Raw genomic sequence first — 16,143 nt, 5'->3', positions numbered from 1 at the left:
TTATTAAATAAATTTTTTTAAATTAACAGCTGACGGCTAACTTCAGTGTTATTAGAACACATGTTTTATCGACGGAGAAAAATATTTACTTGGATTGTAAATAGATGGCAATAAAATGTCTATTAAGAATTCGTAAGATATATATAATTTTTATATATTTGGCAGCAGACAAAATGTCTCTGGTAGTAGAATCGTATTAGTACTTGACATTTATATTTTGGCATATTTTGCCATTAATCTTTCATATTCAGTTGCTGTCAACCAAATAAACAGGTAATTTTTAACACAACAATTACAATTAAAATAAATAAAAAAAATAATAACTTTAAATAAATTTATGTAAGTATTTATATGTACGCAGTGTAATAAAAATTAGACACTTTACTTGTCAGTCTGATTGGCATCAATGCCAACAATCAATGTTTTGTTTTTTTTTCATTCGCTTAATTTATTTTATTTGTTGTGATTGTTATTATTAAACGTAATAATAATAATAATAATAATAATAATAATAATAATAATAATAATAATAATAATAGTAATTTTATTTTTTAGGTTGACTCAACATGACGGAAGAAGGAAGCTTAGTGGTTCCAATAGTGCTTTGGGGTAAAGTACCACCCACCCACTGCATATCATGCATGTACTTGTCTCGTGATCAGAAGACCTTGGTCACGGGATGCTACGATGGTCACGTTTGTTTATGGCAGGTTGATCCTGAAACACTTAAGGTAATTTTTTCTGACATTGTGTTTTAATTAACAATTGTCATTTAAATCTTTTGTTATTATCTGACAGATGACACCCAGAAGTCTGATGGTCGGACACACAGGTGCGGTAATGTGTCTCAGCCGGGCCAGTGATGTTTTGGAGTTAGATTACATCGTCAGCTGCAGCGAAAACGGGGAAATGTGTACCTGGGATCTGGTTAATGGAAATTGCCGAGAAAATGTCAAAATTGCTTACATTCACACTCAAATGTTTGCTTATGTTTCCACAGGCAGTGATAAAGTTTCATTGTTTTGTTCTGGGTAATTTTTATTACATAATATTTTAATTTAATTTTTCTAAATTCAAAATTTATAAAAAGATTATTTTTAAAAAATTGCGTTTATTATTTTTTTTTATTTTTCTACAAGCCAATATTTTTTTTTGTCATAATTTATTCGGTAAAAAAAAATTCTAAAAATTATTAAATATCTGCTAAATTAATTAATAATATCATAGAAAAATTTTTAAATAGTTACAATTCTTTTAGTTTTTATAATTTATAATGTAGCGATAAAAATTGCTGAATTATCGCTGTTACTTTCAGATTCATTGAGTTGCTTTGATTAAATTATTTATAGTCGATTTATGTGCATATTTTTGTAACTTAAACTTTTACTGTTCATATCAGTTTTATTTTCTTCCACTTGAAATTATTTATATGCTTAATCTTCAATCTATTTTGAAGCAAAGTATTTAAAAATTTTTAATTATTAAATTTAATACTAAATTAAAAATAAAAAAAAATTGAAATTAAGTTACAAAAAATTAAATAAATAAATTAATAACAATTAAAATTATTACAGGTATTATCCAGAAGTTTTAGTAATGGATCCATTCAGTTTGGAAATATTATATACGTTAAGTTCACGTGTAAATCCAGACTGGATTAGCGCATTACAAGTACTGAGGCCGGCCAAACGGAAAGGTCGGTTCTTAGTACACACAAGTTAGTTACAATTCATCTCATCTACGCTTACCTCCCTTATTACTATTATTTTTTAACTATTATTATTATTATAAATGTTATTATTAGTATTGATACTAATTAATACAACTTTTAAAATTTTTATTTAATTTTTAAATGATAAATTAATCAAGTAAAAATAATTGCAAGAGCACATTCCACTGTAAAATACAATAATCAATAATTAATAACAAGTAATTAGTCTTCTTTAACGTCACTATAGATTTGAACTCTTCGCAGCAATATATTTTAAAATAATTGTGAGAAAAATATTATCGCCCGTGATTGATATACAAATTACTGTTGTATACTAACAAAATGAAGATTTTTTTAATAACAAAAATATTTTTTAGCTTCTGGGATAAAGAGTTGAATATGTTTAGCGGTTAACAATTCTTTAATTACAATTACAATGTTGCAGCATGTACTTGAAAAAGAAGGGCTGGTTCTATATACCGGTAGAACACTTTTTGGAATCTTCAATCGGATTTAAACATCTGACCTTTGTGCCTTTCATTCATCATTTCAATTAATATTAAAATTCCTATCATTAATCATTCATTAAAAATCATAAAAACTTTGATAACAATTAATGAATTTTCTGCCTACATTTACAAGAACTTTAAAAAAAAACATAGTTATCAATAGATAAATATGCACTCATAAAAATTTTTGTTTGTAATAAGTAATCATTTTTGTGTTTGTTATCTGTAATTATTGTTTACCAACCGCTTACTTTTATTTAAATGCCAGCGCTTGCTTCTAACAAATTGAATTATATTTTTAAAAATTAACAATTAAATGCTGAACAAACTAAACATTTCACAATAATTAAATCTAAGGTTGTTATCGCTTGGTTATCAATTAATTTTATTTTTTATTTTTTAAAAAAATCCTCCACTTAATTAAAAAGCAATCATATTATTTAATAATATTTAAAAACTTGGCATGTTTTGCGTTTTATTTTAAAAATGTAATTTTTTTTAAAACCGCATGAGAATGCATAATTGCATTGTGTAATCATGGGCAGAGAAATTCGATTTATTGAATAATTAATCTCGATTTCGTTTAAAATTACGCTAGTTAGATTCATTTGTGTTTTAAAACTGATAATGTTATGAATAAATAAAAACTAAATTCAATAGAAACCATTCGCTTTAACTGTTCATAAATAATTTATATTGTAAGGATACAATTGCAATGGCTAATTGATTTATTTTTAAAGATGACGTGGTGCTTGCTATCACGACAACGGGTACTGTCAAGGTGTGGTCGCTGTTTGGCAAGGAGCAACAAACCAAGGAGCCGATTTATGAGAATGAGAGCAAACAGATTAAGTGTATGAATGCTCTTGCGATGACCTGCTGTGCTTACAATCATCGCACTGTTTTGCTTGTTAGTTCTGGTAGTTGGCAGGTAATTTTTCTTTTCTTAAATATTTTTTTATTAATAATAGTATTTATTTTTAATATCAATTTTTTTTTTTTTTATCAGGTCTACGATGCTGCTGATTTTTCATTACTTTGTTCTGTAAATGCACCTCAAAAAGAGCGTTGGGTTGCTGGAGATTTTCTATCGACTGATCAAGTATTAATTTGGACTGATGAAGGTCATGGTTACATCTATAAATTACCATCAAAGTGCGTAATATTTTTAAAATTGCATTTACATAATTTTTATGACCAATTAGTCGTGTGAAAAAAATTATTTTTATAAAATTTATTTAAAATTTATATTTTTTAAGTTAATCTATTCTGTTAAGAGAATAAGCAATTGATTAGTTTAAAAAAAAAAAATTATCAAAAATACTAAAAAGACATTTCAGTCTTTAAAAAAAATTTTTATTCATTTACCACAGAATAATTTTTTTCCACGAATAAAATAATTAGCAATGAAAAATCTAAAAATTTCGGTATCATGATCATTATCATAACCATTAATTCATGCGTATTTTAATAACTCAAGAAAATTAACACAGAGTATGTAGGACGGGGAGAGAAAGCAGTGTAAAGAAAACTAACGATGAAAAAGAAATCATATCGTCTTTCAATTCATTAATTATGTTATGTTAAGTCTCAACGGCTGATTTATTACATCCATTTATATTTTGTTTACGGTGATGTTTCTTTTCATATAATAACTCGATTACTTCTATCTACAAAATCTCCGGGGGACTTGGTCTATTGTAGCAAGCTGAAGGGCAAGGCTCTCAGCAGGTAACCCGTTATAACCATTTACATAACTACCTATATAATTTTTCGCTAACTCTACCTCTTTAATTTTATCTTCATCTCACCTATATAATAGTAACTCTCCATATATTTAATTTAACATAACTAACTATTGTCATTCCTTCATCTTCACTTCATAAACCTTTTTTTATCACAATTGTATCAACTTTGTGGATCGTTTCATTTTATTCCTGTGTGTCCTACTTTGATGTCGTTCAGACGTTCTAATTTATTTGTGTTGGTGTGTTCAACTCTAGTCCAAGTAGCTTTTAACTAGTTGGAATTTCAATGAATAATAAATTTAAACTAAGCCTGCTTTATCATTTTTAATATTTTTAATTAATTATACAGCAGCGTCGCGGAGAATCATGACTTCCATACTTTGTCAATCGAGAGCGATCAACCCTACAGTTTTTGTACTCTATCTTATCCGGGCGAAAAGGTAAATTTTATTAAAAATATAGCAATTAAATTACTATGAAAAAAATTTATTTAAAAAATTCCATATGTTAAAATTAAAAAAATCATTCGGGGAAATTTTTAAAAAACATTTTTTTATTGCAATTGATTTATTACAAAAATTAAAAAAATTGACAGCCAACTTATATATCATTTTAATTCTATATTTCAAATTTTTAATTTAGTTTTAAAAATTTTTGTAATAAATAAATTATAGCAAAAAAAATTGACATGTAGAAATTTTAAAAAATTAAAAATGTAATTTTTTTAAAATTATTTTTTAGAAAAAATTTATTTGTTAAATAAAATAAAAAAATTCTAAAGTATAAATTTTGACAATTAAAATGTAATTTTCAAGTATATTTAAAAATTGATAATTAAATACTGACTATAAAATTTTATTACTAAATTTTTAGAAATCAAATTGTTATACTGTCTGGTCAATATTTTTTTCCTTTACCTTATTTATTTTTTTTTACGTTGTAAATTTTTAAAATTAATTATTTCCTAAAAAATTTCAGCCCTTGTCATGTCCACCGACGATGAAACTAGTGACAGCAACGCGCCAAAACAAGCCAGTAAAATATTTAATTCGCGGAGACAGCGAAGGCGTGATAATGATTTGGACCGTACCAGAGATGACAGCCCAGCAGATTGCCGAAATCAACAAAAGCGATTCAGTACCAATAATGCCGCCGTCAATAATCACCAGCTTATCAGCCGCCTGGGAGGCAATGAAACCACCACCAGTAGGAATCCTCGACCAAATGGACACGGGAGAGTCGATAAAACTGACAGCTTGTATATATTTGCCCCAACAAAGTCGACTGGTTGTTGGTCGCGAAGATGGTAGTATCATAATTGTCCCAGCTACGCAAACAGTAATGCTCCAATTGCTGCATGGAAATCACCAGCATTTCGACGACTGGCCACCCCATCAAGTTCTCATGGGACACTCTGGACGTGTCAATTGTCTCTTGTATCCTCACAGTCATTCTCCTCGATACGACCGTACGCATTTAGTTTCTGGGTCTGTTGACTTCGCGGTTTGCTTATGGGATCTTTATACTGGGAATATGATCCACCGATTCTGCGTCCACGCCGGTGAAATCACGCAATTGACAATTACTCCTGACAATGCTAGTGTAAGTGTTTTTGTAAATTAAATTTTTCTATCAATAATTAATTCAATTAATTAATTAATTTTTTTTTTTTTTTTTTTTTTTCAGCCGCGGATTCAAAAATGTATATGCAGCGTAGCTTCGGACCACAGCGTGACTCTTCTATCTTTGGCTGAAAGAAAGTGCGTGGTACTTGCCTCGCGTCATTTATTCCCAGTTACTACGATAAAGTGGCGACCATTGGACGACTTTATGATAGTCGGGTGCTCGGATGGCGCTGTTTATGTATGGCAAATGGAAACTGGACATCTCGATCGTGTTTTACATGGAATTATTGCTGAGGAAGTTTTGTTTGCTTGTAGTGATAATACTATTATCACTGGCGATGCTACGGCTGGTGGAGAACTTGGTCTCGCTAATCCTGCTGTTCATTTCTTTAGGTAATTTTTTTTACTATAAGGTAATTATTTAAAAAATTGTTTTTTTGAAGTTTATTATTTTTCATTTAAAAAAAATTTTTTTATTGTAATTTAAAAAATTATAAAAAATGAATTTTTTGATTTGTTTTTTATTGAAATATTTTAAATATCAATTGTTAGAGTAATAAAATATTTTTTTTTGAGTATAAAAAATTAAATAAATTAAAAACAAAAAATTTCGTCATGGTTGGAAAATTTTTTATGAATTTTTAAAAAATTAATCAATTTTTAATTAATTAATCAATCAAAAATAAAAAATTAATTGAATGAAAATCCATTAAAAAATAAAGAAAAATTTATTAATAATAAAATTTTTTTGGTCAAAAAAAGGTAGAACAGGTAATTTTTATTACTGTAAGCTCAAATTTTTTTTACATCATATTTTTAATATAAAAAATTCTGCAAATTTAAGCAATAATTAAAAACTAACTTATTTTGACTGAAAATTACAGAGGATTAAGACACCGTAACTTGTCAGCTATCCGACATGCAACTCAACGAGGATTGCACCAACTGCAACAACTCCATGGTGGACACGGTGATCACCATGACAGTCAACTGAAAACTAAAGACTATCCATTAAATATCGAGGGATTCCGAGGGAATCCCAAAGACCCCGAAGGCCATATTTTGTTCTTCAACGTCGAAGCACTAATAGGTAGTTAACTAAAATTTTTACTTTGCACCATTATGCACTCAATTAATTACTTGCAATACCGAATGATGAATGAATGAACAACTCTAAAAACTGGTGTCGGCGAATTTGGCCCTGTTTAAACAGTACAATTATTGAGCGACGAGTATGGCTCGATGTCTCCTGGATCATTAGAGGCACAGGGCTTAATTTCAGCCTCCGAGTACCAAAAAGTTGCGGCCCTCACTCAATCCGCGAGTCCTGACGCTCATAAAAAAATTGCAGGTAAGCCTGCATGCAGTCGTGGGGCCAAAAATTTTAAATCCAGTCAAACTTTATTCTGAAAATTAATAATTATTTAAGTGTCCTTACTTTGTTGGGGTACCAGTAATATAATTGATGTAATTGTTATCCTTGTATATTATTTTAGATTTTTTCGGCCGTGTCAAGGACAAGGCCGGTGACGTTGAAAAACTTTTAAAGGAGAAAGATCGCCATGGTATCGATTTATGTTGTTGATATTTAATTTTTTTTTTTTTTTTTTTTTTTTTTTATAGACACCCTTTTTTGTTTTAAGGATTACTAGGATTATATCGCACTAAACTTTTTATTATTAATGTACCATAAAGCAAACTTAATTGAGGGTAAATTTATTTTTTTTTTTTTTTTTAATTAAAATACTTAATTATTTTTTGCTTTATGATTTGTATTTTATTTTTTTTTTTTAGTTACCAAGCTTGATTCACTTTGGATAAAATAAAAATTATTTAATAAGTTTTTTTAGGAAATGATTTACAAGTGGGGTCAAATCTATTTTTGGCAACATTTCGGTAAAAAATAAAACATTTTTTTGATGTTTTAAAAATTTTTTTTTTTTAAAGTATTTAAAAAAATATATCAAAATTTTCAAAAAAAAATTTCGTTCAAAAAAATAAAAATTAAAATGTTAGACCCGACTTGTAAATAATTACCCTTTTTTTTTTTTTTTATTTAATATGCGCGCTTGATTTTTCAGTTTGTCTATTTGAAGTAATATTATTTAAATAAATATAATTAATAATAATAATGACAATGTATTTTTTATCAGGAATTTTGGCTAAAATGAAGGAAGGAGCCGAAAATGTACACACTAAATTACAAGCTAAAGCTGAGAGTGTTGGCCTCAAGCCGTTAAATCTTGACGGCAAAGGTCAGCAAACTATTAAATTAGTTGTCAAGAATTATTTAGTAAAATTAATATTAATATTTGTTCATATAATAATAATTTAGTTACGCATGGACTCTTTTATTTGTTACTACAATTAATTATTTTTTTGTCTAAACCATTTGTCTGCTTTTTTTTTACTGTACAAATTTAATTACAGCCATCAACGCAGTAGACATCGTTGATTTAAAACACTGTTTTTTTTTTTTTTTTTTTTTAAAGCACTTTTCTCTGTCACCAAATATCCCCCATCATACTCGTTAGCAGGCGCTGTAGTATTTTTGTTTTAATAATGTGATTTTATTATTATATTATTGTTATTTGTTGTAAATAATAAAGAGGTAATTCTTAGGAGAAGGATGGAACAATGGGGACTCGAGGAATACCTTGAAACGGAATGGCAATTTCAATGAGCCTAATGCAACCATGGAAATAGCGCAATTACTACTGAGTCTACTTCATGCCTGGGGAATGGATCCTGATCTAGATCGGGTTTGTGAAAGCAAATTAGGATTGTTACGACCTATGGTACCTGTTTCTTTTGGTGTTATATGTAAATCAAGTAAGTATTTTCTTTTAAAATAAACCGGTCGAAATGATTTTTGAATTTTAGTTTTTAATAATATAAATTTTAGTTTTTAATAAATAAATAAATTAATTAATTAATTAATAAATGAATTAATTAATAATTATACTGAAGCTAACGGACATTAAAAATTTTTTTAGAATTTTATTGGAATTAAATTATTATGAAAAAAATTTATTTAAAAAATTCCACATGTGAAAATTAAAAAAAAATTGTTGGTGGAAATTTTTAGAATCATTTTTTTAATTATAATTGATTTGTTATAAAAAATTAGATTTATTATTTAAATTGCTTATATTTTATATCCAAAATTAATTTTCTTTTAATTTTAAATTCTAAGTTCAAATTATAATTTTTTTTTTTTTTTTTTTTTTAAATAATTAAACAAAATATTTTTTTGTCGACCTTTATTATTAATTCTATAAATTGGCAATAAAATTTAATTTAAAAAAAAAAAAAAAAAAAAATTATTTACAGGCTACATGACTTTGCTATTACCAACATGGCACCAACAACTAGACCTAAAAATCGAGCCTACGCAGTTAGAACAACGTCTACCAATCGAATTAGTCCGCCAAGACCGCCTAACAAAAGCATTTACAGCCCGAGCGCACTGGGAATTATCAACAACACTTACTTCAAACCACTTACTAACAGTAGTGGCATTAGCGAACACCCTGATGTCGATGAACAACGCGACATTTGTACCTGAACAAGAGCGTAACCGCAAAATGCACCGACCAGGTAACCGAGCTGGAGTAAACTGGAACAAAGCAGAGGAAGAAAACGAAGAAATGTACACAGTCCAACAGGCTCAAATAAAACAAGGCTGGTCACTGCTAGCAACGCTTCACTGCGTTCTGCTACCAGACAAAGTAGCAGCCCTAGGAGGCGTCAAGACCTTCAAGCGGCCTTTGGTAGAAATGATGGCCTGTCGGTGGCAGGACCAGTGCCTGGAACTGCGAGAAGCTGCCCAGGCACTTCTTCTGGCCGAGTTGGGCAGATTGGGGCCCAAAGGAAGAAAATCTCTGGTCGATTACTGGGCCCAGTATCTGCCCAAGGACCTTCCCAAAGAATCTGCACCCCAGCAGCAGAATCACAGTCACAGTCCATCATCTTCCAGTCCCGTGCTTAACGCCGACAGCAAGAAGAGTGACTCCGAGTCCAACCACGAGGGCAATCACGCCGACGAAATTTGCAACTCGCGTAGACCAAACGAAGCCGAGATCAGGACCAAGGAGCACACGGCGATAGTATTATTAGGAGTAATTGGCGCAGAGTTCGGTCAAAATGTCTCGACGACGAACCAGCGTCGCGACGGTGAAAGAAGAAAGAGCTCCGTCGTGGAAGGCTTCGGAATTGGAAATAACAACTTGGCAAGACTGACCAGCATGTCGCTGATGCGTCTACTGCTGGACCCGCGTCAGTTCAACCAGCAAACTCACTCGTCGCTTCGTCGAGCTGCTATCGATTTGATCGGCCGCGGGTTCACTGTCTGGGAGCCGTATCTTGATATCTCCAAGGTGCTTCTAGGTTTGCTGGAGATGTGCTGCGACGCTGATAAGCTGGTGCCCAGTATGACATACGGACTGCCGTTGACTCCTCAAGCTGACACGTGTCGCACGGCGAGGCATGCTTTGACACTCATCGCCACCGCTCGTCCCGCTGCATTTATCACGACGATGGCTCGCGAAGTCGCGAGGTTCAACGCGATTCAACAGAACTCTCAGACGCTGAATGTCAATGTTAACTCCAACATCCTGGCGAGGGCCAAGCCGGAGATCTTGAGGATCGTCGAACAGCTGATAGACAAAATGCAGAGCGAAATGAGCGATCTGTTGGTTGAAGTGATGGATATTATTCTTCACTGTCTTGACCCAGGTCACTTGAAGACCAAACCACTTAACGAAGTTTTCCCGGCTGTGTGTAGATTTAATCAGGTATTGATTTTTTATTTAGAGGCTATTAATATTATTTTGACGGATCATTTTAGTTGTCTATATTGATTACAGGTCAGTCACTGCTCAGCTTCACGTCGAATAGCGGTCGGCGGTCGGGTAGGTCAATTAGCGCTCTACGAATTACGGGGTACCGTTAAATGTCAAACGGTGTCTGCTCATCAAGCTTCTGTCACGGCTTTAGCGTTCTCACCCGAGGGAAAATTTTTAGTCAGTTATTCTTGCACGGAAAATAAATTATGCTTCTGGCAGGTAATTATCATATTCATATTTTATTTTATTCAATTAAGCGCTATGATTGCTGCGCTCGAGGTAATTGTTATTAATTTGTTTTAACTAGAGTGTAAGGTTCTCAAGGTAAGTTTCGATGCATTAATGTTAGGTATCAATCAAGCTGGTATTGATCCCGTTGAAAATTAACTGATATAGGAAATATTGATTCTTACTTTTTTCTATGCAGGTGGACAAAAATCATACAAATTTATACACAGAAAAAAAAAATTAATCAAGTTAATAATTTTGAAGAAATTAATTTTAATTTTCTTAATTTAAGTTGAAAAATTTTTAAACTAAAAATTTCTTTTTGGTTTAAGTTAATTTTACTTGATTAAAAAATTTTTTGTCTTGATTCAAGTTAATTTTTTTTCAGTGTCATCATAAATTGAAAGTAATTGCAAAATAATTATTTGTTTAAAAAAAAAAATGAATTTTTCATCTAAGAAAAAAATTATTAATTAATCGTTAAAACAAATATTAAGTAAAAAATTTTTTGTCATATTAAATGAATCTCATAACTTTTAGTTAAAATTAATATTTACTTTGAATTATTATATTTTGCAGCAAACAAGTAGCGGAATGTTCGGATTAGGTAATTCTCAAACCCGCTGCGTCAAATCATACAGTACAGCACCGATGAATGATGTCACGAGATTAAATCCAATGCGGCTGGCCCGTTTGATTTGGATTAACAACCGTACTGTAACATTGATGCTCGCGGATGGTTCAGAAACACGCTTTAATGTTTAAAAAAAATCTATATAAATATAAATATAAATATAAAAAAAATCTAGATACAATTAAAAATAATAGAAGAATTAAAAATTCACAGAGAAGCATTAAAGGTAGTTTAATGTATTTCCATAATGTATTTTATTTTTTAATTAATTTATAATATACTATTTAATTTTTGTTTTATCCTCACCACAATAGGACAATCGTAGATAGTCAAATTTCAAGCGTTATTTATAGTTATGTTGAAGAAATATGAATAAATTTAAATATTAATGCCAAATACTTTGCGCACGATATCGCTGATATTTTAATAATTAATAATAATAACAAAGAGAAAAAAAATAAAAGATTTTATTGAGTTAGCGAATGAATATTTCTATATGAGTGGATTCAGTGTGAATTAATATACATACATACCGCACTGTGAATGATAATTAAATTATTAATAGTAGCTAAAAATATATGTGACTTGGGATCATAATTAACAGATACGAAGACGCTTTTCTGTAATAATATATGTTTGCAGACGACGTTTATTTATGACAAATGCATGGGTAACTTGATTAATTTTCCATCTTAATCAGTAAATGATCTCTCGTCGTCTTTCTCATGTTAAATATTTTAAATAAAAATCCGCCATTTATTAATGAGTCATGTGATTATTAATAAATATTGTTATCTGAAAAAGAAATCCAATGATTAATAATGTAAATTTAATTTAATTAACTGTAATGACTGAGTGAATGATTGGAGGCTTTGAGTGCTAATTAATGTGATTGAATTTATAGTCAAATTGAGCGCGGGTTAAATTTATTAATTGTTTAATAATAATAATTGGTATGAAACACGCTTCACTGTAAAATATTTAATTAAAAGATAAATAATTGAATTGTTATATAAAAATATGTAAACTTTTAATGAGTGGTGGTTCATTTTAAATAAAATGAAAATTTCAATATTTAAAGAAAGTAACCAATCATGTTAATTATTATAAATTATGATATTGAATGAAAAATAGAGTAATTGAAATTTAAAGATTCAAATATTTAATTGTATAACAATTATTGTATGTAACGTTGATTGAATATAATTACATTTAAAGTACTGGGAGATTTTTATTTAATTATTCTTTATGGTTAATTATTATTATTGGTGTGTGTAATTATAATTAAGGGAATATTTATTCATATTCAAAGAGGGTTGACAGGAAAAGATTTAATTAAATGTTTACACGCGCGTGATCTATTGAGTCTTTTGATCGTTGGAAAAATAAAATTATTATAATACAGTGAATTTTCACGGTTTTAAATTTATTAAGTAGTTTGAATTGTAGGCAGTAAGTGATGTATCATGTATTAAATGATTTTATGTACAAGGGTTTCTCTCCCCTTGACTTTATTTATATCCATTATAGCGTATTAGCGGTGAGAGGGAATCGCGTATTTGAATCACACGTGAATTATATATGAGTGACGGTAATTCATTCATTTGGGTAGATGAATATCAAAGGACGCGAATTTTATTAAAATTATTTTTGGAGATTTTTAATTTATTCCTCTTTTAATTTTTTTTTTTTTTTTTTTGTAAAAAAATCAGTTGATTGTTTCGTGAGTTTTGGTTGTCGAAAAAAAACCGGAAAATACTTCAAAATTTCTAGTTTGATTAATTCGAACTTAAAAATTCTCTATGAAGCTTAAAATTTGACTGCGTCGAATGCCATCATGCCATCAACCGCGGGAAAATCGATTCATTTATTAAAAAATTATTGCGGTTTGAAAATTCAAAATTTACACAGAAAGAAAAAGAGTCAAGCGTAAATTTTCTTAAATCAAGAAAATCTTAAGGAAGACTTAAAATTTTTTGAATGAAGTTTAATTTTTTTAAGCCAAGAAAATTTCTTGCTCCAAAATAAAATAATTTCAGTCTTCTTTATAATTTTCTTGGTTCAAGAAATTTTTTTTTTTTCTGTGTACTGTTTTATCAAGTTTCTGTTAGATTTTTAAGCTTGGAGAGATTAAAATGACTCAAAAATTATATATTAGAGCTCGAAGAGCTTAAAAACGTAAGAAGTGAAATTTCAAAAGCTTAAGTCCACCGTTTTCCTATTTTTTTTTTTTTTTTTTTTTTTAGATGAACGATCAATTTAAATTGATGATAAAAAGTTGTCAAATTTAAATTTACACTTGTTAAACTGAAGCGAAGTGAAAAGGTATATATTTTTTGTATTGATATTTATATTTCGCGCTTGAATATTTTGCATTGTTCAATTTTTGGCTTATCAACTTTTGAATGAAATATTTCAATTGATTTTTTTTTTGAATAAAAAGTTAGGACATATTTTGATTGATTTTTTTTTTAAATTAAAAAATTTTGATACCAAATTAATTATTAAAATAAATATTTTTGATTTTTGTTAAATTTTTTTTTTTTTTAAAAAATTAAAAACTTCATTTAAAAAATTAATTGATATTTGACATAATAAATAAACGTTTTATTATCAACACAATAAATAACATAAGTGTCGATTAATTTAATTGGTCAAATAATTAAATTATTTAAAATCATTTAGACGATACGGGTTACTTATAAATAGATTAGTCAATAATTACACGTTGAATTGGAATCGATGAATATTTAAACATGTCAAATACCGAATTAATTAATCAGTTGTCGACAATATTATCAACCGATAGCCCAGCATCGATCGATTTTATTGTAATTGTAATTAGTCACTACTACAATTAAATTAATTAATAATAATCCGATTGTGAATGATTGAATTAATTTAAAGGTTAGTTTCAGTTTAGCAATATCCTCTTATTGATGATGATGATGATGATGATGATGATGATTGTTGTCGATATTGATGCTGTTGTTATTATACAGATTACAAACTACAGTATGGATCACATGATGAGTCTTTGGTGTCGCCGTCACCGCCGCAAAGAGACACGTTGTCTGCATACGAAAATTCTACCAGTAGCCACACGCATCTGTATCTGTCTGTCATTGTCCCAGTATCTACTTATGTACATTTAATTTTTTTAAACTTAAAACTTTATTTCCCATTCCCATCCTCGGATGTATTACTTATTCTGTCGGCCAGACAACTGTGTCGCGTCTTGATGTTCTGATGTTAACACATGACACCGTTGTAGCTTCCAAATTCCACTGGCTAGTCATCAGATATTCATGTAAGCAAACTACTCTTTTAATATTTTTTTTTTAATACTGCTAATAATCCAATGTAAGAAATTTATATGATAATAATAATAATAAAAATTTTTTGTGGCTTTATCATTAAAGTTTTTAAAACACTGAAAAATTTTTTTAGAATTTTATAGCAATTAAATTATTAAAAAAAAAAATTATCACATGTGAAAATTAATAAAAATTACAAGTAAAAATTTTTATTGTAATTAATTTATTAAAAAAATTTTTTAAATTTACAGCTGACCGCTAACTTCAGTATTATAATTTTTTTTATGATAAATTTTTTTAAATCTCAATTATTATTATTTTGACATATATTTTCAATAATAAATATTATTATTGTTACAATAAATTATTAAATGAAGATTATTTAAGATTTCTTCTAAGAATATTTTTTTTTTTAATTAAAACAAACATTTCTGATGATTTTATTATTCAATTTTTTTATAAAAATTTTTAAAACCAAATTTGTTATTATTATTATTATCATCTACATTATTAAAAGAATAAAAAAAATTTTGTTTCCAGGATAGTCACATGATAAAATCGGTTTTTTTAGTGAAATTTAGTCTCATTGCAAAGGTCTTGACTTGAATTTGTGCCTTTTAATTTATAATTAAGAAATTACCTTTTATCTTGTGAAATATTGCCATTCTTAAAGATATAAGCTCACCCTGGCATTATTACACTGATCAATACCTTTCATTTGAGTACCCACATCAATTTTTTTTATATATTTTATATATTTATATATTTGACAAATACCATATATATATATATATATATATATATATATATATATATATATATATATATATATATATATATATATGAAATATATAAAAATTGTCATGTGGGTACTCAAATGAAAGCTTTTAATAAGTGTAACTTCGGGATGAGCTTATATCTTTAAAAACGTCAATAGTTAAAAAAGTACAGTGCAATTTAACAAAAGTCATTATTTAATAAATCAAAATTTTATTTATTCGTTAATTAATTTAATTAAAAAAAATTTTTTTTTCTTGACTCAAGTTAATTTATTTATTAAGGTAGTTCTTACTAGTACACGCTTATTTTATTATTCTGGTATATCAAATGAACCGTAAGGTAATCGGAGTTGAAAACAGTAAAATCTGTCATGTGGGAATTCCCTCAGCGATTGGACGTACAATTATTCTTTTAGTCTCCCTCGAAAATCGCGCAGACCGGCAATAAAAAACAGTCCAGTCAGCGGGGCGTGGACCAATAGTGTAGCGTGTGATAACCTGAGGCAGCGGCGCACACTCCTATCCACGAATTTGTCCATTTGCCATTTATCGTTTTCGCTTACACTACAAAACAAAAATAAAAAACTAACTCAGTAAGTACTGAGTAAAGAAAGCGTTATATTAACTAAAGTCACAACTTGTACGTGGTTCCAAGACATCGCATGTCTTGTCTAGACTTTTACCCACTTGAGGTTGTTCCCTTCAACCTTCACCTAAAAGAAGAAAGAAGAAACGTTACTTTATA

The 16,143-nt window shown here is 28.9% G+C and overlaps 1 protein-coding gene across 7 annotated transcripts; it reads left to right on the top strand.

Annotated features, from left to right (window-relative positions):
- Nucleotides 1–144: 144 nt before the first annotated feature.
- Rbcn-3b (WD repeat-containing protein Rbcn-3B) lies at nucleotides 145–12,522 on the top strand. 7 transcript variants are annotated; one of them, XM_074255963.1, is made up of 17 exons: nucleotides 145–273; nucleotides 556–731; nucleotides 799–1,031; nucleotides 1,575–1,696; nucleotides 2,961–3,151; nucleotides 3,230–3,375; nucleotides 4,318–4,408; nucleotides 4,947–5,570; nucleotides 5,655–5,986; nucleotides 6,478–6,683; nucleotides 6,807–6,944; nucleotides 7,090–7,158; nucleotides 7,747–7,848; nucleotides 8,216–8,425; nucleotides 8,927–10,389; nucleotides 10,462–10,659; nucleotides 11,248–12,522. In XM_074255963.1, the coding sequence occupies exons 2-17, from the start codon at nucleotides 567–569 to the stop codon at nucleotides 11,431–11,433; spliced, it is 4,476 nt and encodes a 1,491-aa protein (XP_074112064.1). In that variant the 5' UTR covers nucleotides 145–273; nucleotides 556–566; the 3' UTR covers nucleotides 11,434–12,522. The 7 variants fall into 7 exon arrangements, with proteins under 7 accessions (XP_074112064.1, XP_074112063.1, XP_074112062.1 ...); XM_074255962.1 differs by having other exon boundaries at nucleotides 1,575–1,717; nucleotides 4,321–4,408; XM_074255961.1 differs by having other exon boundaries at nucleotides 1,575–1,717.
- Nucleotides 12,523–16,143: the final 3,621 nt, after the last annotated feature.

The sequence above is a fragment of the Cotesia typhae genome, unplaced genomic scaffold (genome assembly GCF_013202065.1).
Source record: "Cotesia typhae breed Kobodo isofemale line unplaced genomic scaffold, CoteBio_Ctyphae scaffold_152, whole genome shotgun sequence".
In the NCBI taxonomy this organism is placed as follows: domain Eukaryota; kingdom Metazoa; phylum Arthropoda; class Insecta; order Hymenoptera; family Braconidae; genus Cotesia; species Cotesia typhae.
Note: the sequence above shows the minus strand (reverse complement) of the source record. Positions and strands in the feature narration are given on the sequence as shown.